Source organism: Nilaparvata lugens, chromosome 10, assembly GCF_014356525.2.
Source record: "Nilaparvata lugens isolate BPH chromosome 10, ASM1435652v1, whole genome shotgun sequence".
In the NCBI taxonomy this organism is placed as follows: Eukaryota; Metazoa; Arthropoda; class Insecta; order Hemiptera; family Delphacidae; genus Nilaparvata; species Nilaparvata lugens.
In genome coordinates, this window is record NC_052513.1 from 6457368 (window position 1) to 6484408 (window position 27041).

Consider the following 27041-nt stretch of genomic DNA (forward strand, 5'->3'; position numbering starts at 1 on the left):
ATTTTTTTGTTGTATGAACGTTATGGTGGTAGATGAATTAGAAGTGTTGGCTACTATATTGCTTTCACGATTAATTTAATGAATCATTGAAACTAATGTATTTATAGGTTATGTGCTCCAACCGCGGCGACTGTAGTCACGCAGATAGAGTCGTAGCTAAGGAACTTCACCTTCACGTTCACCAATACCAACTTAGTGTGAGAAATCTAGATTATAAGATATGGAATACAGTATACAATGTTCAACTGACCACTAAACTCCAGGTCTCTCGTCTTTGTGCCTTGAAATTACCCACATACAATGTATGCAACACACCATCAGTAAATTAGTAAGGAATTAGTGATTGTGTGACAGATCCATTCCTATTATTTGATCAAGCTTCAATTTCAATGTTTCTTCAACTTTTTGTGAGAATTTCTTCCAGTATTTATCAATAATAATTTTATGTATGATGTTCGTATTGATAATATGTTTGGTTTTTGTTCAAACTAGGGAAACAGAAGTGGTACAACAGCCGTATGTGCTCTGCTGAGGCCTAAGGAAGGAAGACTGTATGTAGCGTGGGCAGGTGACTCTGAGGCACTACTTGTAAAAAATGGAGAGCCCATTGAGGTTGTAAATCCTCACAGACCTCATAGACAGGTTTGTACTTCAATCATCAAAACATCTCTTATATTTTTTCCTTTGAGGTTTTACTTATCCATATTCACTAATCGGTATAGTACAATAATTTGAGATAACTTTTTACAAGCGATTTTTCAAAAATGAATTGTATATTTGATCAGTGACGTAAATTGGTTGAGTAAAACAATAACTTGGACAAGGTGTCTTGATTAGAAATCCTAGTTTGTTTGGAACCCAATCAAATATAACTATTTAAAATATGTAAAGTATGGATTTGTTTTTTAAAGAATACTATTGTTTGTCAACTCCAGTAGTTGTAGAAAATTAACTTCTCAATTATTGTTGAATGTATTGTAATCTACTTTTTATGAAATGAAAAAATAATGAATTTCGTAAATTCAAATCTTTAACAAAGAATGCTGAGTCTCTCAATTTTGTAATGCACATAATATAAGGTAACACAGAGTATACGGAAAGTCACTGTGCACTTGAATTATGGAAATGAATCACTTGGTACATAGTGACTTTCGAAACACTCTGTAAATTTCCAATTATATTACCTAAATGTCTCAAAGTTGATTTACAGTTGAATATGATTTATATACTATTTTCTATTCACCTTCTTGATTGGCCAACTAGCTGTTTTTCAAGTTCAGCTGTTTTGACAGTTCTATTTTCCAAGTTATGTTACTCCCTTGAACAAATACCAGTTCTTGCTTTTCAAATATGTTATTGTTTGATCTATTACTTGTCCCCACTGTTTTATAAAAAAGATTTGCTAAGATTTGCCATCAATAGCTAATACATTCACACTGTTAGTTACTCCTTCACTTAAGAAAGTTTGTTACTGTTTTCATGCTATGCATGCAATGTTTCTGGCACGAGTGTTGATAATGACTCCTTCACTTGATAACGATTATCTATTATTGGCTCACTGCATTAAGTAGTAGTGTAAGTCTCACTAGACTCAGACTGTTCATAGCTCTGTTACAAAAATGGCATGTGATAAAATTTATAGAACATGAAAAGTGTAGAGTTTAAGATAGACAAACTTATCAAGCCGCGCTCACACTGTGGAAATGCTTAGAATTAAAACATGGACAATCCTTTTAATTTTTTTGGAAATATTAATGTTTGCTGTCATAGTTACAATACTGGTAAACGGTTTGTCCACATAATGAAAAATTTCCAAACTGTTTCAGCATGTTAGTCAAACATTTTCTCAGTGTGGACGCAGCTGTAACCTCCAGACTAATCAACTTCTACCCGTCTCTCTCACTCTAAAGGTGCAATTCATTAGCGATGGCTCTAGCTGGAGCCGAGCAGCTTGAGCTACGTGGCTAGAGTCGTCGTGGCTGGAACACTTGACTTGAATATTCATTATATTCAATGATCCATTCGATTTTTTTGTTGTATGAACGTTATGGTGGTAGATGAATTAGAAGTGTTGGCTACTGTATTGCTTTCACGATTAATTTAATGAATCATTGAAACTAATGTATTTATAGGTTATGTGCTCCAACTGCGGCGACTGTAGTCACGTTGATAGAGTTGTAGCTAAGGAACTTCACCTTCACGTTCACCAATACCAACTTAGTGTGAGAAATCTAGATTATAAGATATGGAATACAGTATACAATGTTCAACTGACTACTACACTTTCTACTGTTTTTTCTTTAAATTTAAAATAATTATTGCCGTTCAACAGTAAAATAATGATTGGAATCAACTTTAGTTGACTGAATCTTCGTGAGTTCATAATGAACATTAGTTTTACAATGGACCTTGACTTTTGATTAGTGGATTATTTGTGCCATATAGGATGTTTTACTTGCTACTAGTAATACAATTCATTTTGTTGAATTAGTGTATTATAATTTATATTTCAGGACGAGCAGGAACGAATAACTGCCCAAGGAGGTTGTGTAATGAGATGGGAAGGTGTGTGGAGAGTTAACGGAGTAATATCCGTATCAAGAGCGATAGGTGAGTTCATTTTTGCATTGAAACAATTTCGATCATTATTTTCCCTTGAAATACACAACCAAGTACATGTACTACATTCTCGTACATGAATATGATACTTTTCTACAATTTATACAAAATGCATTTGAAATCAAAACTTTATTAAAAAGTTCTCATTCAAATTGATGGTATAATCAATTCAAATGATGGTATAATTGATGGATTTGTTGAATTGTGACATTGAAAAACGTACTATTTAGTGTTAATTTCGAGAATGCCGTTATTGAGGTACCTTGAAAGTGTAATATAGATTTACATTAGCGAAGTGTATGCATGACAACTGAATGTCCGTTTTCACAGACCCCGATTTCGTGTCGACACAATATCGTCCCGATGTCGTGGGTTTGGAATCACATGGGGTCAGATGGAACAGCTTTCATAAACACACCGACAACGTCGGCAGATTGTCGGTCGAGATGTCATTGAGAGCATCACATTTATTAGCCGACAACGCTAATATCATAATTTGAACTGAGCATTATTTGCCAGTTTGAGGTTAGGTAGCGTGATATTTGTGTTGCAAGGAACATGTAGCATAGGGAGTACGGTACATCAGTTCGTCAAGTTCTCAAGTTCATCGAGTAGGTACATATTTTGAGCTTTTTTACTGGAGAAAATTGAAGCTAGGCTATTCAGTTCGTCAAGTTTCACGGCATCAAGCTTGCAGGCTGTTACACAGCCAGCTACACAGTTGCACACCAGCTAGGTATAAGTGAGAATAGGTTAAAGAGAAGTTGGTGGTTAAACAATGAATGCTAGGCCTTAGGGGTTAGGTTTTTATTTTGAATTCATGCAAACTCAATTAAGAATTTTTGCATATTTTAAAAATTGAATCTATATGATGATGTATCCACTGGTCTTTCTGAAAGCAGCATGAACTTGACAAACTAAAACCGTACCATACCGAAGTTGCCTACCCGGGCTGATTCTTGATCATCTGATGTCAATGATGACGTGAATGTGATCCGTAGCATGGGTATTGAAAACAAATTTGACTTTTTACTCTCAGAGTGATGATAATAGTCAAAAACCTGCCTGTGTGCTAAAATTACATTTTACAGATGTTTCGGCTATTGTAAAAGACCTCAGCGATAACGTCCGACATTCTGGGCAAATCGGGTTGTGTGCGGCAAGTACAGTTTAGGTTTTGGTGCAATCTTTCAATGTATTAATGATTTTAATAATATGCAGGATTTTGAGGGATTAACGGAGGACCGCGATTTCACAATGAGGTCTAGACAAATACAAAAGGTAATTAATAGTGGCAAGCGGCCAATAAATACCTGGCGATTCAGACAGCGTTTCCCACAGAAGTTGTAGGCAGACTGAGATGGTGACTGTTGGCTAGTGGCTTGCTAAGGGGAAGGGTGAGGGGATGCGTTTTCAAAACATTATCTCCTTTATCACAGTCAGTTCGATTCTCAACATAATATGTATTATTAATGGTACATATAATTACTAGTACCCTTCAGACAGTTTTATCTAGTGAAATATTTAAATAAATGAAAGGTTTTGTTATTTGTATAGGTGATGTGAAGTTGAAGCCGTCAATGACGGCTGAGCCGGAAATAAGAGTGTTGGACCTGGATGGCACCGAAGACTACCTCATCTTATCGTCGGACGGCGTCTGGGATGTCATCAAGAAGGAGGACGCAGTCGAATGCTGTGATATTTACCTCTATGAGAATCCAGGTATTTAATCACTTACTCCTTATAGTCCATACTTCTCTATTGGTCTTCTATTGTCATGATTATATAATAACTATTCGACGTCATAGTCCATATTTTTCACCATGTCCTTACCACCACCGTAAACAGGGTATTCATTCATTTTTAAAGACAATACTCTACTATTATTCAACTACTAAACAGACTATATTCATCCTCATAGTCCATATTCTTCTACTGCGGGGTCCTCGTGTCTTACTATACGAGGTTCATTTTTTCAACCTCTGATCACATATTGTCATGAGACACAGACAGGCGGTAGGGGGATTATTTTGCACAGAGCTGAACAGTTTGTCATCCTCACAAAACGCTCTGTGATCTTTGCGGTCAGATCGTCAATTGTTGTCGAGTTGTAGACCCCGAAACATGGCTGCCTCACTTGAGATTGTCGCCAAGTGCTACTCGCCTAGCCTTAATCGTTTTTGCAAGCAAAATACAATAGTTCAACTTAAATCTAACGAACAATTATTCAAGTTTAGGAAGGAAACGTTATAAATGATGATATTGTTCGTGAAAGGTGTCGGTTAATTGAAGACGTCAGTTGAAATGACTTCCGGAATCGTTGTGATCCATGACAACTTGGCCTCGTTGTGCTGGTGCAACCAAACGGCTTCTCCAGCAAATCAAATGGGATGATTTCGAATACCCACCATTCAAACGTAACTTGGTCACTATTAAATTAAACCATTTCCCCAAACTCAAGACATGACTTTCAGGGCAGAGCTCTCAAACTAACGTGGAGCTTCAAAACAACAACGTCATAGCCCACTTGAACTCATTTGTCGGCAGCATTTTTGGACGAGGGTTTTGGTAGGCTGCTCCATTGGTATGACAAATGCCTCAACCTTCACAGCAATTATGTCGAAGAAAAAACAGTAAAAGTAACTTTAAGATAGAAATTATTCTTCTATTATTCATGGCCAATTGGAGGTTGAAGATAGTATATTTTCATCGTCAATGTCGTATTTTATATCCTTCCTTTTTTGAATGTACTATTCATACCATTGGACTTGAACCGTAATTGATTTTTGATTTCTGATCACTGGTAACTGCTAATTTGTAAGTTTTGACAGAAGTTCTCATACCGCAGATCTTTTATGATCTCTGATCAGGCTGTTTATTTATCAGATTTGCTGATGTTGTACTCTGTGCATTTTGTTGTCCAATTACTGGTTCTTTCAAATCATTAGTATCAAATATAAAATACTCACTCGGATTGCTAAGATAGAGAGCAATATTGTTTCTTTGCTTCTAAACGCAATATTGCTTCTATTGCGTTGGCCAAGATAAGCCAAGATTTCACATTTGGCCAATACACCGAAGCTCATAAAATCACTTTTCATGTTTCTTTTCCTTTTGGTTCAAAATACTGAGTTTTTGTCTTTGACATATCTTTAATGCCCAATTCATTACTTGTAGCCTTGATATGGTTCCTCAAGGGTATTGTCTAAAATCAAACGTTTCTATAAATTACAAAATTGGTGTACAAAATTGTATACTCAAATATCTGAAGCAAAGGATGAAATTATTAATTTGATATCTAGATGATGTCGATAGAGCTGTCATTGCGGATATTCTTCGACTTTTGCCTTGAATGAATATGTTATCTATGAAATTAATAATATTTATAGAAAGATTCCATCTATACAAGTATGCTAATTTATCCATGTGATAATCGAAGATGGTGAATCTTGAGGGTGTATTTCGATTAGCCCAGTTGTTCGATTACCCAAGGTCGGACTTTCCCGATTAGACCAGGACCTGGTCGCTTCCTGGTCCAGGAAGCATCCTGTCTCGATATACCCAGTAGTTCGATTATACCAGGTCATCTAAACGATACCTGGTCTAATCGAGATACAGGACCTGGTATAATCGAGACGTGGGCTAAACGAGACGGAATGTTTCGATTAGCCCAGTAGTTCGATTGTACCAGGTGTCATATATACTGTCATGGCAGAAGCACGAGTTGTTATATTTATAAAGTACAGTCCGTAGCTACGCTACCATAAAAATAGAGCCCACCCGGCTGAAGCGTATATCTTTATTGTCAATGCCTTTCCTAAATCTGAATATTCATGAACATTTTTGAAAATTGGCTCACTTAACAAATGATATTTTGTGATCCGAACAATCCAACAAAACATGTATTTAGTGCTTTTATTCAGTTTTTATAAGGAACTTTATCAGACGATGCTTTAAACACATTCTGAGATGAGACACCAATACAAAACCTAATCTAGAAAGTTTTCTATTTTTAGGGTAGGAAAGTTTTAAGAGCGAAGAAGTTGTAGATAAAGATCTAATCTTCATTTTGTATCTGAGACTTTTTTCTCCAAGATGGATAGTTTTCTTTGTACTGGCTTATACAATCGAGACATGCCCATGTCTCAATTAGACCAGGTATCGTCTAGACGACCTGGTATAATCGAACTATTGGGCTAATCAAGACGAAATGCTTCGATTAGCCCAGTATTTCGATTACACCAGGTCCTGTGTCTCGATTAGACCAGGTTTCGTTTATACCACCTGGTACAATCGAACTACTGGGTTAATCGAAGCATTCCGTCTCGATTAGCCTAGTAGTTCGATTGTACCAGGTTTTGGAGCTTCATTGTAGAATAGGACCTGGTATAATCGAACACCTGGTCTAATCGAGACACTCTCAATCTTGATTATGATTTATCGGATACATTGAACTATCAATTCCTTGGATTTGAGTTGATTTTATGCATGGATTGTTTGTATATCATGTGATGTTACTTAATCACATGATAACTGTTTGATAAAATAATAAGTTGTTTACTGAGTTTAGTTTGTTATCTACGTGAATAAAGATGGTTGCTTCAAATGGCTAAGAATTTATTAAGATATTTAAACATGGCGCAGTCAAGGAATTGAACAGAAAAGGAGAATAATTGAGTGAGTGAACAACGACAGGATTGAGTGAGTAATAAGATTGGGTAATTATCGTATTATTATATTTTTTCTTAAAAGACGAACATGGAATTCAACAAGCCAGAACCGTTACTATGCAACGGGGAAAATGTTTCACAAAATTTCGAATTATTCAAGAAAAATATCGTAAATTATTTTATAGCGACTGAAACAAATAAAAAATCCAACCAAATTCAAGTTGCAAGATTTAAAAACTTGTTAGGCAATGAAGCTTTGATTTTATATGAGTCGTTACAAGATGTGGATGAGCCAGAAACGGTAGAATCAATGTTAAAAATATTAGAGAGCTATTGTTTACCAAAAAAGAATGAGATCATGAATGTATACAATTTTATAGCTTGCAAACAAGAGGAAGGTCAATCATTTAATTCATTCTATGCAACTTTGAAGGGGCTAGTGACAAGATGCGAATTTGGGGAACAAGAGGATAAGTTATTGAAAGCTATGATTGCATTGGGGTTAAGGTCGAAAGAAATGCAACAACGTGTGTTGCGAGACAACGCCTCGTTGGAAAAAATAATTGATTATTGTCGCAGTGTTGAAATAGGTGAAAAACATGAGAAGTCAATAAATGAAGAAAAGTCACGAAAGGAAGTGCACCCAGTTTCCAAGTATGATAAAAGGATAACAAACTCATATCAGAAGATTGTATGCGGCTATTGCGGAATGCAGCATGTAGAAGGTAGGAGCTGCCCAGCGTCTGGTAAAAGCTGTAATAAATGTGGTAAGATGAATCATTTTAGCAAAATGTGCCTGAATAAAGCTAGGAGAAATGATTTCAGAGTGAGTGAGCAAAGGCTACCTCAACCATTACATAATGTTGTGGAAAATCCAACAGCAATAGAAGAAGCTCACGAGTTTATTGATTCAGTATATCTAGTTAACACTGTCAATGAAAAGGCTTGGTTCAAAACATTATTAATTGAACATAAACCAGTAAACTTCAAATTAGATACAGGAGCAGAAGTGAATATATTGCCATATGAAATTGTGAAAGACAGTGTGTTATTGAGTAGGTTGAAAAAGAGTAGTGTTCGATTAGAAGCATACAGAGGATTTAAAATTTCACCTCTGGGTCAGTTCACTGCTCAAGTGGAATCAGAAAAAAGATTTGATTTGATAAACTTTGTTGTGGTCAAAGAGAGTACAGTACCGATTCTAGGCCTTGAAGCTTGTATTCAGTTGAATCTGGTGAAACGAATTGATGAAGTTCAGAAGCAAAGTAGAAACAATCTGCGGAATTGTTTCAATCTTGGTTGTTTCCCCGACAAGTGCAAAACTCGATTAAAAAAGGACGCAATGCCACATGCCAGTTCAGCGAGACGTATACCAATGAAGATTCAAGACAAATTTAAAGAAAAAGTTGATTTGAGCATGGCGGATATGGTTCATTGTGTTACTGAGAATGGCGAAGTTGAATTTTCAGAGAAACGCTTGAATAAATTTGTAACAGAAACACAGAATGATGATGTTCTTCGGAAAGTTATAGATTATTGTGAAAATGGCTGGCTTAATAACATAGTTGATGGAGGAGAACTAAGGCATTTTTTCAAAATAAGAAATGAAATACAATTTAGCAAGGGTCTATTGTATTATAATTCAAGAATTATTATACCCAAGAATTTGAGAGGTTTTATCTTGAATAGGCTCCATGAAACGCACTTAGGAGAAACAAAAATGAACAGCATTGCCTCAAAATATTATTATTGGCCAGGAATAAGAGCAAACATAAAAAATCTGGCTGAATCTTGCACGCATTGCCAAAAGTATAGAAGGTCCAATGTAAGAAGTCCAATGCTTTCTCATGAAATACCCGATTTTCCATTTTTAAAAATTGGAGTGGATATAGCTGAAGTAAAAGGAATAGCTTATCTCATAGTTGTGGATTATTATTCAAGGTGGCTTGAAATAACAAAAATGAACAGTAAGACAAGTTCGGCTGTTAAATCTATTTTATCCCAGTTATTTGGCAGGTTTGGAATTCCGCAGATTATAATAGCTGATAATAATCCGTTTGGCTCCCAAGAAATGATACAGTTCGCAAAGGAGTGGGATTTTAAAATTATTACAATAAGTCCTCGTTATTCTCAGTCTAACGGCTTAGCTGAAAAGGGAGTGAACATAGCAAAGACTATGATAAGAAAGTGTGCTGAAAGCAAAACCGATTTAAACTTGAGTTTGCTTAACTATCGGAATAGTTGTGTTGCGGGTCTCAATTATTCTCCTGCTCAGTTAATGTTTGGTCGAATGATAAGAACAAAGTTCCCTTATCCTCAAGATAGTTTGAAACTTCATCAACTTCCTCGGGAAGAAATAGCAGTGCAAATGAAGAACCATAAATTCCAACAGAAAGAAACATACGATAAGCAGTCACGGAAACATGTATCTTATTTCAAAGAAAATCAGCCCATTTATATCCAAGATTGGAGAACAAAATTATGGGAGCCTGGAGTAGTTATTAATGAAGCTGATGTCCCACGGTCCTATGTGGTGAAGTCCAATAGTGGAAGAATATTAAGAAGAAATGAGAGGTTTTTAAGAAGACGATGAAATCAAAGGAAAGGTTGAAAAAGGAAATGTTTGAGAAAGTAAAAGGGGAAGATGTTTGTATATCATGTGATGTTACTTAATCACATGATAACTGTTTGATAAAATAATAAGTTGTTTACTGAGTTTAGTTTGTTATCTACGTGAATAAAGATGGTTGCTTCAAATGGCTAAGAATTTATTAAGATATTTAAACATGGATCTTATCTTATCTTATCTTATCATGATCACGCACATGCCAGAAGCTCATGTATGCATCACACTCAGCAAAAAAATACAGTTTCTCAAGAGAATATAATAAATAATAAAGTATTTATTTTTCAAGAATATAAATAAATACAAAATTATCGTACTAGATTTAGAAAACTTGAAAATATACTTGGAGGCTTTGAGCCGAATATTTCTCCTGAATTGTGCCACAGACTGTATTGAAAAGCTGTGAACATCTTGGTGACCACCAAGTAAGCCATCTAATAAGGTTTTATCCATTTTCCCCTTGCTCAATGTCTATGGCATACTCCTCCATAGTGGTCCATAAAAATGGAGCAGTCGGATAAGAAAGAGGGCTGAGAAAGTAGCAATAACTCACCCTCATGTTTTATTGATATGTAGGGTTGGACACCCCTTGCCATTTTATTAGGGCGTCGGTCCAACCCTCCTTCGATGCTTGGATGTGTTGACACAGTTCACTATGAAAGCATTGTTACGTCTTCATTTGAATCTTTAGTTAACAGACTGATATGCAAATAATTTGCTATAATGGATTTCAATTGTCTTAAAAGCTTAATTATGAAGCTTTTTCTAATGTTCGTCAACTCTTCCTATATTATTTTCATCACTTCAATGTTTTCATTTTCATCACTGTTGTTGTCTTTTGATCGATTTTCGAGTTTCATTTTATTAATTATTGAGGATAATTTTTTGTTCTTCCGATTATTTCGAAAAACTATGCTTCTTATTATTTGGCTTCAGTGGTTAGAGCTACTCAGATTATAATATTTCATTTTAATTTTTCAATTATTAAGTTTCTGTTTCAGTTATATTATTCTTTTTTTTTCTTCTGACGCTTCTTTTCAATTACTATTCATAATAACATAAATTCATGTTGAAATATTTTGGCAAGTTGAGATATTCAGGCGAAAATCTTATGGTTTCGAAATTGTAAGCTATAAATATAAAGAAAATAAAAATCTCAGTACCCTTTTTTTGAAATATTTTATCACTACATGTTTCGGACATTTATGCCATTTTCAAGTGATATGAAGTAAATAAATTTAATTCTACTGGAAGATTCTTATTTTGATCATATGTTAGTATATATTTATAAATATATATATAGATTATATATTTGTAAATTTATTTACTTCATATCACTTGAAAATGGCATAAATGTCCGAAACATGTAGTGATAAAATATTTCAAAAATAGTGTACTGAGATTTTTATTTTCTTTATATTTATATTACAAGTAGCCCTATACAGAAAAGAGATAAAAATATGTAAGCTATAAATTTCTGTTTCTGTCATCTTGAGTTTGGAGTGGCCGTAGTCGAGTTGGTTAGATGGTGGCTTTGTAAACCCGGGGTGGGTTCTAATCTCGGCGGGGCCAGATATTTGTCCCGTGTTTCGGATGGACAAGTTGGTTCACGTCGGTCCCGGATGCAGGTCCCGGAAGCAGGTTAGTAATGTCAGATGCCCTGCAATTGATCAGATGCGACCTGAAAACTATTACATCAGACCTGAGCCATCCAGGTCACTCGGTATTTCAATTTGAATCTTTTTTGCAAGTTATATACTGATATTTTTATGTTTGAATCTTCTATGTTTTTTTGTCATCTTTTTCTATTATTTACTTAGGGCCGTTCAACGCTAAACCACGTTTACCTTCAGATATAGTTGCATTTATCATAAATGTGTTTCATTCCGAGTTTAAAAGAACAGCTGATATTTCTCCGAGTTTAAACCGAGATGGTGCATACTACAGTAACTATATAACCAGTTTATATAGTTACTGTAGTCGTAGTGCATACGGGCCTTGGTTGTTCAAATCAATTTTCAAATTAACGAAAAATTTCCAACATAGAAATATTCTTATTTTGTGGACTGTCTAGAGATTACTGGTCAATCTTATCATTCTATCATTATCAAGAGTTCAACAATAACTCTCTTTTGAATATCGTCTACAATACCACCCAAGAATTTATCAAATTCAATTTCAAACAAAATTAAGGCTCCCCTTACGATAGATAGACCAAAAGAAAAAAAAACAATTTAAAATCGATTTAGCCAAAATCTTCTGAATTATTTTTTTCTTATTGTTAAAAACAGTATGGTTTATCACAGTATGGTCTCACTATTATTACTTTATTATAGTAATAAGTGACTCCTTTACAACGTTTATTAATAGATATTTCATACTTTATCTGAACATGTTTTCCCCTTCGTCTCAATCTTCTCGTTGTGGAGGAGTAGTTGTCCAAATTGATTCTAGATTCAACAGAATCTAGATTAATGTGGGTTGATTAGAATTGCCCAAGGGGGATCTCCCTCTGTAAGGTCAACTCAGTCTTAGCTGAGAATATTTGAACAATGATATCGTAGGGGAAGTTGTTTGGAAGTCCAACACCGACCAACGTCTAGTGACCTATCTTATCAGTTGTTTTTGGATAGTGACAGTTTTGATTGAGGGGATCAGTCACAGCGTCTGTCTTTTTCCCCAACAACTCACTCTCTTTTTTCTTTTTTCTCTCTGTCTCACTCATGTCCTCCTCCCCCATTTGCCATTTCAATTTTTATTGGCATCGCTTTTGAATGTCCTTTGCATCCCCCGACTGAATATTTTAATAAATTTTCAATTTTTCTTTGTTATCTGTATGATTTTCAGTCTTGTGTGGATGATGAGATGAATGTAATGACGTATTTCAAAAAAAAAAAAAATCGTGTAATACAGTATTGGGAGTTGAATCTGAAATTGAACCAAAGATGTAATGCCTAATGTTATTTATTATTTCGGGTTATTTGTGTGATATTAATTTTTTTTCAATTACCTTAATCATAATAATAACTTTATTGCAGTCTTATCTGAGGTCTTCAGATACAATACAATAGTCAAATATATGCAACATAATACATGATACAAAATACAAATATATTACATCAGTAAGTTACACTATCAGTACCCTTATGTCTGGGTATGAATGAATAAGATTGGTTGTGAATAAATGCTTTTTGTAAGGTTGTTATGTGTTTGTTGAATGCTTTAACACTTTTAATAATTCACACCTCTTGCTTCTCTTGACTGTACATCAGAAATTCCATTTTTATTATCTAGGTATTGTTAGAATTGTGATCGTAGAATTGCGTAGCAACAAATTATCTAAATTTGTATTAACTTATCCGTCTCATATTCTTGAATCCAATGTGTGTGTTATAAAGTTTTAATATAATTAAATGAATAGGATAGCTCGGATGAATGTTCGTAATAGGATTGTTATTGTTCTCTCTCTCCCTCTCTCCAATGGTGCTACAGCCTACAGCCCAAATCGGGCTCTGGCCTCAGCCAAAATACGCCTCCATCCATCTTGTTATTAATGTTACTGAAGTATTTTTCGGCTTTTACTTTTATCAAAATCATCTTCTGTTGGTGATACACTGTAGCATAAAATAATAGGCCACAACCTAATGTCATTGTAACTTTTTATCATACCTTTGAATCTAATCAATATTTTAATGAGTTATGATCGTTTACTGTACTAGCTAATTATAATTAAAATTGTTTTAGAAATGGTTAGAACTGATAGTTGACGTTGATGATTGCTATGATAAATTCTTTTACTATAACTATCCACCTCTCCCCTATTCTTCCGACTATTCTGTCTCAATTTTCGTCTCTATCAGACCCCTCTCTATCTTCTAGAATGGGAGAATTTACGAAGTAAAGTGAACAATAAACTGCTAGACATGGGATCGGTCACCCCCCATCTTAATGAAATGTTAATTAATTGATCTGATTTATAGTTGGAGCGTTCGTTGTTGACTTGACCAAACAGTCGCCAAAGTTCGACTTTGTTGTCTTTCTCATCTCTTATCTCTTTTCCTCGCATTCGTATCTAGATTCTGTTTCTCTTTCCTTCTTCTTCCCCTAGCCAAATTCGCAATTGGCTGATTCACCAGGCTGAAATAGTAATGGAAACGAACGGCCGGGTTTCCCTATTACTTCCGTTTGGGGAACGCAGACAGTGATGCTAAACCCCAATTCCGCCCACGCACAATTTAATCAGTCGTGCCAACTTGAAAAATTGCATTACGTCATCGCAGTTTGTCCACCAAGAAAATTGTCGGTAGGAAGTACAAAATTGCAACATAACCGTCCTAAGAACATTAGGTCTCAATTTTATAGTATTGTGTGATGTTGAGTGACACTGTGAGTGAAATTTAGCCTCCCATCATAAATTGGGTAATCTTGAAAATGGACATGAAATTGTCTGAGATCATGGAAAAAGGGCTGCAGGTTCATTGGCATTAGTGGGTAAGGATGTATTTCAATAGGGATAGTCTTGATTAATCTAAATCTTTAGAGCTTTGCTCTGGGGGATTCAATATTTTTCAAAAACTGTCCCGTTAAGTATTAACTCAGCGTACTCCCTTGTTATCTTTGGAGAAGTCTGGAATTTGTGTTGTGGGAGGGAGCAAAGTTTTAAAATTATGTATTCCATACATCAGAAAAACGATATGAATAGGTTGAGTTTGTTTTTTTTACATGAGTCGTAAAAGCTTTTTTTATCTTTAAATAAATGAAACTATCAATTTTAGTCTCAAGTTTTGATGAATCAACTCAGCGATCATTCAATAGTTGGAATTATTTATGCCGATTTTGTATCACATTGAAATTGAACCATAGAAGAATATAATCTATACATTTAGAATCTTCACACACGTATCTTGTATCCTCTTCTTTTGAATTAAAAAAAACCGGCTTGCAGTTGACATGCATTCATTCAGATTAAATATTTTAGTATGCAGTTGTTTAACTTGACGTTGTTTAAAATAGAAAAAAGGAAGACGACATTTTTATCATGATGTCCGCTCATTACTGTAAGTTTTCACCTACCCTGATATAAGAAAACCCTGTTTGTGTTCTCCAATTGAAAAGTAAATTGTACATTAAATACACTCGAAGTATAGTTACTTTCTCCTCAAAGATACAAGTATTAGAACCCTGAATGCCATAAAACATACAAGGGCCTACGTTGGACTACATGTGACGCCTCTCAACACTTGAAGGACATAAAATAGGGTAGCGCAGTGTGAAGGTCACTGGCTATGAACTTTTATGGAAAGGCCAACTCGATAAATAGTTGGTCGAATCAAATATCAGGTTTATGAATAGTGTGACTGTATTGGAGTGAAGTGATGGCCTTTTAAGAGCCCTAGACAGACCCCCCGTGTTGGGATGAGAGTGCCCAGGCCCTTGACAGTGAGAGGGTGCACTATATATAGCAATATATAAATATAGAGTGTGTGTTGAGTGGCCGCTATGAAAGGGTTGTTAAGTGATGACCGATGTTGCAGTTGAGTTGAATGGCATGTGCTTTGTTGGAGAGCAACTACTCCACTGTCACAAACAAGCAACTCATCTAAATCATGTTTGTTAATGAGAGCGAATGATCGAAAGTCGACGATTCTATTTTAAATGAGACAATGCTTTGTTTATTTATTCGATGGCTCTTGAATTGTTAAGTTGTTGTCATTTAGCTCAAACTCTTGTTACATAGCTATACTGTATTATCGAATACTAAATCGGTAGTATAGGGATGGATAATCTGCTCTTTTCTATTTAAAATCGATCTTTTGAATTTCAGTTTTGATGTAGAATCTCAAATATATGGATGGTTCATTTGTTACAACTTAATATTCTTCATTAGTTGTTCATTTTGTTTACAACAAATGTTGTTCATTTGTGTACAACATAATATCGGATACTAAATCAGTAGTATAGGGATGGATAATCTGCTCTTTTTTATTTAAAATCGATCTCTTGGATTTCAGTTTTGATGTAGAATCTCAAATATATGATGGTTCATTTGTTACAACTTAATATTGTTCATTAGTTCATTATGTTTACAACAAATGTTGACAATTTGTGTACAACATAATATCGGATACTAAATCAGTAGTATAGGGATGGATAATCTGCTCTTTTCTATTTAAAATCGATCTCGTGAATTTCAATATTGATGTAGAATCTCAAATATATGGATGGTTTTTGTTTTAATCCCAACATTCTTGATTGTATGGTTTGACGGGGGTTATAATTGGAAAATTTTACCAAACATTGAATACCCTATATTTTCAAAACGGTAACCTCTTTCTGTGGTCTAACCATTTAAATTCTAATCATCCAATGCATTGGTATTAATGATTTTTTTTTATTTAATCATTAACACACAAGATACATGCAAATAAACACGTGAAAAAACAAATCAACACTTGCATTAAACAAAAAATGAATGATGAACACAACAAAAATCACAAAATACCAAGTAAAGAACTGTGGTGCAAAAAAAGATTAGATTTCTTTATTTATGTATGTTACAATATTTACTGGCTTATACACTAATTTTCATTAAAATACGATAATGCTAGTTATTCAACGAATTTCACAAAGTATAAATAATTAATCAATGAGAATAAATAGTCTATAGAAATGCAATTAGAATAACGATAATATAATAATGTGATGTAACTTCATGAATCGGTGGTGTTTCAACAAAAAAATGAATAGAGAGAATAAGAGAGAGAGAATAGAATAGAATAGCTGCCTTTATTTTTTTATTCAGAGAGAGGGAGAAAGAGCGAGTGAGAGAGAAAGAGGGGGAGGATTAAAGGGATGAGTACTAAAAGTTATATAAATTTAAAGTTATATTTTCATGTCTTACAATGTTGTCTACGTTAATCCATCCATCTACGACAAGCTTCATCATCTATCTACTGACAAATCTATTCGTTTATCTATGAGATCCATCTCGGGTCCTTTCGTCTCCCCTTCTCTACGGTTTGCAATTCTCAATTCGCTCTCCTGCCAAGGGGCTTTGAACTCGCTTTCCTCTGTGCAAAATTCTACCGCTCCGCCCTGCCATGTTCTTCATTTCACTTTTATCTCTATCTCGTTTCACTCTGCCACATCTTCCTTCATCGCTTCCTCCTCCTCCGCCTTCTCTTGCTGTTTCATCTCTTCTCCTCCAACTTCTATCTTTTTCTTTTTCTATTCTTTTCTTCTCATTCTCCCTCCTCTTCTTCTCCTTCTCCTTCTTCTTCGTGGCTTTGCCGAGCGTGTCGGTCATCCTCTGCTAGTTGCGTTGCTCGACGGTGTGGTCTCCTGAGTATTACAGCATCACGATTGCACTAGATCTAGATGCATTATAGTAAACTTATGTAGTGATGCATTCTTCATCAATACATCAATATATCTAGAATTCAATATTCTATCCAATAATTACAATAATAATGCTTTTATTGACAGTCATACAAAATATATAATAACTTATAAATACTCACAGACAGAGTAAATTCAGACTGAAAATAATGCACATATGCAAAGCTCAAAGAGCTTGTACACTGTGATGAATCTTTCAAATAGATCTCATGAGAAGAGAGAAAAATTGTGATTACCTTTTAAAATGAAAGAATTTGCTAAAGGAATAGTTAGCGACCGAGCGATAATATTTACTTATCAGTAACTGTGTATTAGATAAGAGTACCGTTCTGTACTGAATATTTTCTAGAAAATTATTCACTAAAATTATAATTATTCTGCAAATAAAGCACGAATTATTTACGAATTGCTCATTGAATTTGAGGTTACACTTTGTTTACTATCGATCAGATGTTTTTAAAACAGTTCGAACGCAGCTGACTGATTCAAAGTATTGTCAAAGGTCATGCTGGCTTCACGCAAGATATAATACCATCTCTAAAAATTATAAAACTATCAATAAAGGACCAAGAATTTCAAATAAAAAAATAAAATGTATGTATTATCGTTGAAATTATTTATTATTTAAGAAATTATATTATATGTCAGGTCTTATTGTAACTAACTAGGTCATAGCATGAAATTATATTATTGATAAAACGGCAGAAATTAATTATAACAATCTCAAACCTAATAAAAATTGTATAAGAATATTAATTTATTAATGATTCATTCAACTGAACCACATGGTAATTAAATCTCTTTGGCAAGCCTAAGCCAATCATAGTGCATAGAAATAGCACCAAAAAGGTGATCGTTTGAAAGCAACACATGTTAATCTACTATCAGACAACAAACCTGCCTTATCATATACGCTAGCACATGTACATTGTATGAGAGGAACTATGTCTAGAAGATTAAGCAGTTTTAAGAATTACATAAATTGAATTATTATTGTAATTAAAGGAATTATATTCTACTGCCTGCCACTGACGTCACGTCTACGTCACAATCGTTCTACCAATGGCAAATTTTCATGCAAATTATTACATTGAGATTCTCAGAAGAAAGGTCTAGCCAAGAAGCTTAGAGAAAAGACAGCACTTCCCTTTTGAAATCCTCACCGTTCAGATCTCTTTATAGTTACCAAGACCTATTTGTAAAATTTTCGTTCGATTTTATATGTTCTATTTGTGAGCCGATATTTTAGGCCAATCTATTTGTTATTTGTAAATTTATTTTTCATCAATCGATAAATTTAAAAGTTTAAAGTAAATTATCCCTTAATTAATTCGGTGAAGGAGACATTTAAATTAAAAATCCCCCACGTGCTGAAACCGAAGCCTGGATTGCTGCTGATCAAACGATTTTTGATCTAAAAAAGAAAACCACGACCACCAAGGAATTTCACGTGAGTTATAAGTTATAAGGGGCCCCAATCTACGCTTCGAAAATATTTCAGTGCAGAAACATAAATTTTTCTTCGTTAAATTATTGGCCACGCCGACAAGCGCTTTTAGTTATTAAGAGCCTAGAATTTATTCAATATTTAACTTATACGAACTTGTAGTTGATTAGCTATCCTCCGCTGCCAGAACCACGACCCCGAGCAATTTTAAAATATTTTATAATTCATTTTTCACTATTTTTTCAAAACTGTTAATTTTATCAATTGTAAAATTCTGTCGAATCACGCATGGTATCATGCAAGCACAAGAAAATTTTTAACTATTCTGTTAATGCTAAATTATTATCAACCTGTAAATCAAATTCTGAATCTGCACTGTATGATCATATATTTTATTATAATATATTCAGTTTTGTTAATTCGCTTTCTGAGTTCGATTATTTCTTAAGCCTGTCAATTATTGTGTCTGATACGTTCTATATCATCAAGAACCGATCGAATACGATCATTGGAATAATTGAATCAAGCTGGATATTGGAACAGGTCTAAGTGGATGTATTGAGTGGGGTCAGATCGAGATATTTATTCTTTGTCCTTACCTGCTCATATATCAGCTTTTATCTGTTACCTACCTCGACTTAGGAGCGAACACATCAATTGTACAGCAGATGCAGCCAGAGATCATATAAATTCCTACAATAGAGCTTAAAACCCGACAAGACTCTGTTCTCGAAGTATATTCTGAACGATATTTGGTCCAAATACCGTATTTTAATCCTTCAGAACTTATTAGAGACGCAGTCCCGTAAATTATCTACATCGGGATTTTTGCTCGACCTGTATGATTTTGTATGCTCATTCTTCACAGGTAATAATTTTAAGGTATCCGTCTTCAGTGTTTAGCGATCGCTACACTGCTTATAAAAATTTCATCACTATACAATTTGTCATTAGAAGAATCAAGGGTGAGCGAGCGTTTAGGCCTCCCGCGATTCCGACAATTGTATTAAATCTTGTAGTGAATCAATCAGTCTGGTGTACACTCAGCGTCCACACACGCAATTACAAAATTTATAGCCGCTACACCATTGACTCAGTACAAGATTCACCATACATACGTGAGGCATTTAAACACAGCATTACATCACCCTACGTGTATTGTCCTGTCCTTGGAGGTGAGAGTGACTCCCCCAGGAAGAGCTTCACATGATTTGGCGCCCAACGTGGGGCATTTAGATACATCTTCACACGATTTGACCTGCAACGTAAGGCATTTAAATACAGCCTTACATGATTTGGCGCCCAACAGTGATAGGCATTGAAGAGGTGGATAATCGACTACGAGGATTATTTGGTTGCTCAGTATACTATAGCGCTGACAACGGGAAAATTTTTTTTTTTTTGAAAAATTCATGGTTGTGAATTTCTTCAATTTTAATATTAACTGTTCACTGTTATATAAAATAACAAGAAGTACCATACCCAATTTTTGAACAGAAAAGAAATTTATCGATTGATGAATTTTTAGAGAAAAAATCGAACTCAGAATTTTATTATTGTGTTATTCGAAAATTGGTCATATTATAAGTCATAGGTATAAGAAATACCACAAGAGAGGTCATAGTATTTTAAGAATATTAGGTCTATATTGAAACAATTTATAAAAAATTTACGGAAAAGAGGATTGAAGTTATTTACATTTTTTAAAAAAGAATTTTTAAAGCATAAAGAGGGAAGTAAAATTAAATCACGGATATATTGTGGAATTCAAGCAGAGCATCACTGCTTTTATATAAAATTTTGCAAAGAACACTAGCCTATATATAGAATTGCGGCAAGAAATTATAAGAGTAAAATATTTATAATAATAATAATAATAAATTATAAGAGGCGTACCTGTATTACCGCATAAGTGTCCATTGTGTATCCTGTATGTTCTTATCATTTTTATGTTAACGATATTGCTAACTTGACTCATTTTATCACTGAACACATTGCTAAACCACTTTTTCTGTATTTCACTCACTACGAAGCTATAACAATTTCTATTGGATTTCTTATTAATTATTTTGTATATCACATCAACACTTTCACGTTTTTTATTCACCGCACACGTTCGTCGCATTATTCTCTCACAAACCATGGCAGGAAACGACCAGGTCAATCCAAGTCTGTCGGACACCGAGGACATCTCACCCAATTGTTCGCCGCCATCCGCATCTGCCACCGCATCCGCCGATTTCCATCCCAATGTACTGGATGATTTATCTTCGACACAGGTGGAGGAGAGCTGCATTCTAGTGGAAGATCCGTTGGCAGCCCAAGAGCCGGAAGACGAAACATCGGGAGAGCATACGGACGACGACGTCCCAGAGACAGGAACTCCCATTTCTCGCACCGTTGCACGGATGAAAAACCAGCAGATGACCGTTAGATATACGCCCGCTCCCGCACTGGATACGGACACCCTCCTGAAAGCAATAACCAAGATGAACGAACAAATGAAGGAAGAATTAAAAGAAGACATTAGACAGTGGAGGGAAGAAATCAGACAGGCGAGGGAAGCCGACAAACAAGCCAGAGAAGAACTAAAGGAAGACAATAAACAAAAAAATGAAGAATTAAGGAAAGCAAGTAAAGAACTACTCGAAGAACACGAACAAGCAAATGAAGAATTAAAGAAGGAAATCCAACAGTGGAGGAAAACAAGTGAACAAGGTTTTGAGAAACTGGATCAACAGTTGGAGGAAGCAGCAGAAAGAAGCAGGATGTTAGGACAGCAAATCAAGGAGAAAAGTAAGACAATTAGAATCAATAGTGGACCAGAGACTGAGCCCATGCATGCAGAAGCAAACATACTCGACGAGGAGGTCATAAAACAGGCAAGCGAACGTGAAACGTGTATGGAAGACCAACCCACTGAGAATATTAGGACTGGGATCGCACCGCACCCCGCAGAACGCCGAGAGGAGCCGGACCACATCATCTGCCGAGCCGAGGACGTCATCAATGGCATAAAGGGACAGCCCATACCACCGCGCGCCGGACACCAGGAGTCCAAGGACGTTGCCCACCACGTTGAAGAGCAGCCCGGACCGCCGACCGCCTGTATCTCCGAGCCACCGAGGACAGCGCCTGCAACAGTTAAACCAAACACTCATGAAGATAGTTCGCCAAACAATAGAAATAAAACAAAAATTCACAACAAATCGAAATCACAATTGAAAGTAAAAACCTACAAATCAAAACAACACACAAGCAAAATAGCAGCTCCATGGAGAAGAAGAAGCACTAATAGAATTCATCTACACCGCCGTCATGTTAGGCTGAAATCATACATCAAATCTTTTACAAGCATGCATGATAGGAGAAAAATATTATTAGAAAGGACCTACAACCACCGCAGTCATGTCCGGTTGAAATCAAACAAACTGTACACCGGCATGCAAAAAAGAAAAGGATTATTTGAAAAAACCCACAGACACCACCGGCATGTCAGGTTTAAAAAGATCGAACTACATGTCACCGGTCAACAAGGAAGATCAATATTAGCTGAAGAGATCTACCTACTTCGTAGGCACATTCGTTTTAAGCCAAGTTTGATGAAACAGATAGTCACAAATCGGAATTGGACCTTGAATAACACCGGAATCAAATTTAGATGGGGGCTTGAGAAAGAAATAATGTTTTAATTAACTGGAAGCTATGTTGTGGATTATATCAATCATCAAACTTTTCATGGTCACAGCCTACCCACCGAATCATATCTTTGCAGACTAGCATCTTTCTACTGCAGCCTAATCAATCAACATAACCTAAACTTCGCCGCATCTCAGCTAATAAGGAAATATTATTAATTCACATCAAATGAAGAAATTATTATCAACTCTAAGTCAAGAAAATAAAACTGAAAACAACTTTAAGAATTTACCAACCTGATCAGGCCATCCACCTCGTGTCAGAGTCATCACCGAAACAATCGCCTGGTATCATCTGCACAACTGAAAAACAGAAACAAGAATTATATTATCCACAGAAAATAATTATAAATTAGAAATAAGATGAAGTTAGTAGTGAATAGGAGGAAAGAAAATAAACAAAGTTTATTTGAAAAAAATGTGTAAATCTAACCTCGAAATACAGAATCTATAGAAAAATCTATTCAGAGTCAAAGCCTGTTCGATAATTTTTCTTCGTCACACCAACCAATGTGTGCGAGATCATAGAGTCAATTTTAAATGGAATCAAAGCAATATCGTTGTTAATTAATGTAACCTATTATTTAATGTGAAATTATAAGCAAAAACGCAACCAAAAATATATATTTATGTTAATTTGCACGAAATGCGCATATTCTATGTCATATAAATGTATTGCTAAAAAGCTAAAAAGAAAATGAAATTCTTACCTTTAAATGTGAAATTTATTATTGTTGCATCAAAGATCATGAATTGTAATTCAAATTGATAAATATAATCTTGAAGACTTAATATTTGTAACCAGCATTGATAAAAATCAAGAAAGCCATTTCAAGTGTAACCCTGTTTGTACACAACGTACTAAGCGCAGATAAGAAATTGCTCGAGTCAAACGGTAGACGATTGTCAAGTCACCGAAGTAAAATCACACTCTCACCCAATTTATGTAAAAGCCAGAACAAAGAGTCGAAACTTGTAATAACCATGAAAAATGATGAAAATCTATATTTGTTGCAAATACTGTTTGAATTCTAAGAGGATAATATGTGAAATCTTGTATATTTGTTATAGTTATGGGTCTGCTCATAAGCCACCCGTGAATGGAAGTTGTGGAGTTGTTTTAATGAAGGATCCAAAGAGACCTCATTAATTATTGTATTTCGATTGTATCCAATGGAAGGAACAATCAATTATTTACTTTCTCGTAGCCAAAAGTGCACGATATATTGTTTTTAGTGTTAAGTGTTGAGTTTTCGTAGAAGTAAGGAGATGAAATGGTGTATTCATCACAATATCGGATTTTTCAAATAGTCATTGTTTCGACTCGTCTCCCAATTACCTATTTAAAATATCCTGGGGGCTTTTGTGTGATGAATCTTTCAAATAGATCTCATGAGAAGAGAGAAAAATTGTGATTACCTTTTAAAATGAAAGAATTTGCTAAAGGAATAGTTAGCGACCGAGCGATAAAGCTTACTTATCAGTAACTGTGTATTAGATAAGAGTACCGTTCTGTACTGAATATTTTCTAGAAAATTATTCAATAAAATTATAATTATTCTGCAAATAAAGCACGAATTATTTACGAATTGCTCATTGAATTTGAGGTTACACTTTGTTTACTATCGATCAGATGTTTTTAAAACAGTTCGAACGCAGCTGACTGATTCAAAGTATTGTCAAAGGTCATGCTGGCTTCACGCAAGATATAATACCATCTCTAAAAATTATAAAACTATCAATAAAGGACCAAGAATTTCAAATAAAAAAATAAAATGTATGTATTATCGTTGAAATTATTTATTATTTAAGAAATTATATTATATGTCAGGTCTTATTGTAACTAACTAGGTCATAGCATGAAATTATATTATTGATAAAACGGCAGAAATTAATTATAACAATCTCAAACCAAATAAAAATTGTATAAGAATATTAATTTATTAATGATTCATTCAACTGAACCACATGGTAATTAAATCTCTTTGGCAAGCCTAAGCCAATCATAGTGCATAGAAATAGCACCAAAAAGGTGATCGTTTGAAAGCAACACATGTTAATCTACTATCAGACAACAAACCTGCCTTATCATATACGCTAGCACATGTACATTGTATGAGAGGAACTATGTCTAGAAGATTAAGCAGTTTTAAGAATTACATAAATTGAATTATTATTGTAATTAAAGGAATTATATTCTACTGCCTGCCACTGACGTCACGTCTACGTCACAATCGTTCTACCAATGGCAAATTTTCATGCAAATTATTACATTGAGATTCTCAGAAGAAAGGTCTAGCCAAGAAGCTTAGAGGAAAAGACAGCACTTCCCTTTTGAAATCCTCACCGTTCAGATCTCTTTATAGTTACCAAGACCTATTTGTAAAATTTTCGTTCGATTTTATATGTTCTATTTGTGAGCCGATATTTTAGGCCAATCTATTTGTTATTTGTAAATTTATTTTTCATCAATCGATAAATTTAAAAGTTTAAAGTAAATTATCCCTTAATTAATTCGGTGAAGGAGACATTTAAATTAAAAATCCCCCACGTGCTGAAACCGAAGCCTGGATTGCTGCCGATCAAACGATTTTTGATCTAAAAAAGAAAACCACGACCACCAAGGAATTTCACGTGAGTTATAAGTTATAAGGGGCCCCAATCTACGCTTCGAAAATATTTCAGTGCAGAAACATAAATTTTTCTTCGTTAAATTATTGGCCACGCCGACAAGCGCTTTTAGTTATTAAGAGCCTAGAATTTATTCAATATTTAACTTATACGAACTTGTAGTTGATTAGCTATCCTCCGCTGCCAGAACCACGACCCCGAGCAATTTTAAAATATTTTATAATTCATTTTTCACTATTTTTTCAAAACTGTTAAATTTTATCAATTGTAAAATTCTGTCGAGTCACGCATGGTATCATGCAAGCACAAGAAAATTTTTAACTATTCTGTTAATGCTAAATTATTATCAACCTGTAAATCAAATTCTGAATCTGCACTGTATGATCATATATTTTATTATAATATATTTCAGTTTTGTTAATTCGCTTTCTGAGTTCGATTATTTCTTAAGCCTGTCAATTATTGTGTCTGATACGTTCTATATCATCAAGAACCGATCGAATACGATCATTGGAATAATTGAATCAAGCTGGATATTGGAACAGGTCTAAGTGGATGTATTGAGTGGGGTCAGATCGAGATATTTATTCTTTGTCCTTACCTGCTCATATATCAGCTTTTATCTGTTACCTACCTCGACTTAGGAGCGAACACATCAATTGTACAGCAGATGCAGCCAGAGATCATATAAATTCCTACAATAGAGCTTAAAACCCGACAAGACTCTGTTCTCGAAGTATATTCTGAACGATATTTGGTCCAAATACCGTATTTTAATCCTTCAGAACTTATTAGAGACGCAGTCCCGTAAATTATCTACATCGGGATTTTTGCTCGACCTGTATGATTTTGTATGCTCATTCTTCACAGGTAATAATTTTAAGGTATCCGTCTTCAGTGTTTAGCGATCGCTACACTGCTTATAAAAATTTCATCACTATACAATTTGTCATTAGAAGAATCAAGGGTGAGCGAGCGTTTAGGCCTCCCGCGATTCCGACAATTGTATTAAATCTTGTAGTGAATCAATCAGTCTGGTGTACACTCAGCGTCCACACACGCAATTACAAAATTTATAGCCGCTACACCATTGACTCAGTACAAGATTCACCATACATACGTGAGGCATTTAAACACAGCATTACATCACCCTACGTGTATTGTCCTGTCCTTGGAGGTGAGAGTGACTCCCCCAAGGAAGAGCTTCACAACACTTATAGGAGTATGGTATTTAATAAAATTTTTGAATGAATTTATTTATTTGCCATAAACAGAATACAAAAAACTTTACAAAAAATAAATACAAGCTACTGCACTTAACTTAAATACATATATAAAAAAATAACGAAATGATATCCTTATTCATAATAAGTCACCAGCGGGCAAAGTTTATTCTTTTGCTGGTGATGCCATATATAATACGTAAATTATATATACATACGTAAAGAGATATTTATGATTTTGTATTATTATTTTCTTATTTTTAAGTTAACACGTGTATTTTGTTTAAATTTATTGTTCATCATATTTGATTTGCTCTTTATTTGTGATTGTTTTCTTTAAATGGCGAAATAAATGATTTTATTTGATTTGATTTGAATATTATAGATTATAGTCTTCGGGGTGATTTACAGCATTTAATTGGGATTTTCGTTTAATAATAATTATAGATAATAATGATTATGAAGATTTAATTCATGCACCCATGAGTACAGTAGGTGAGGCAAAAACACCGGCAAATTGAGAAAATATGAAAAATAATACCTATCAATACTCTCAATACTAGAAGAACTACTCGATCAGTAATCAAGGTAGTTACTAAGCGAAAGCAAATAAAATTCATCGGTCGGAATTCGTGGATGGTATACCATTGATTGGATTTAAGTAACCCTAATCAAAATAATCAATTGGGACCCCTAATGGTAGGCCATTGGATTGTATTGCTAGAATAA

The 27041-nt window shown here is 34.6% G+C and overlaps 1 protein-coding gene across 2 annotated transcripts in view; it reads left to right on the forward strand.

The window, feature by feature from the left end:
• Positions 1-27041, forward strand: part of LOC111044923 (flocculation protein FLO11) — a 182767-nt gene that overhangs the window by 17366 nt on the left and 138360 nt on the right. The window contains exons 1-3 of one of the 2 annotated variants that reach the window (XM_039436181.1): positions 492-642; positions 2514-2610; positions 4177-4341. In XM_039436181.1, coding sequence (XP_039292115.1) covers positions 2553-2610; positions 4177-4341 — 223 coding nt within the window. In that variant the 5' untranslated portion in view covers positions 492-642; positions 2514-2552. Of the gene's footprint in view, positions 1-491; positions 643-2513; positions 2611-4176; positions 4342-27041 lie in introns of those variants that run through there. The other variant, XM_022330190.2, reaches the window with a different exon arrangement.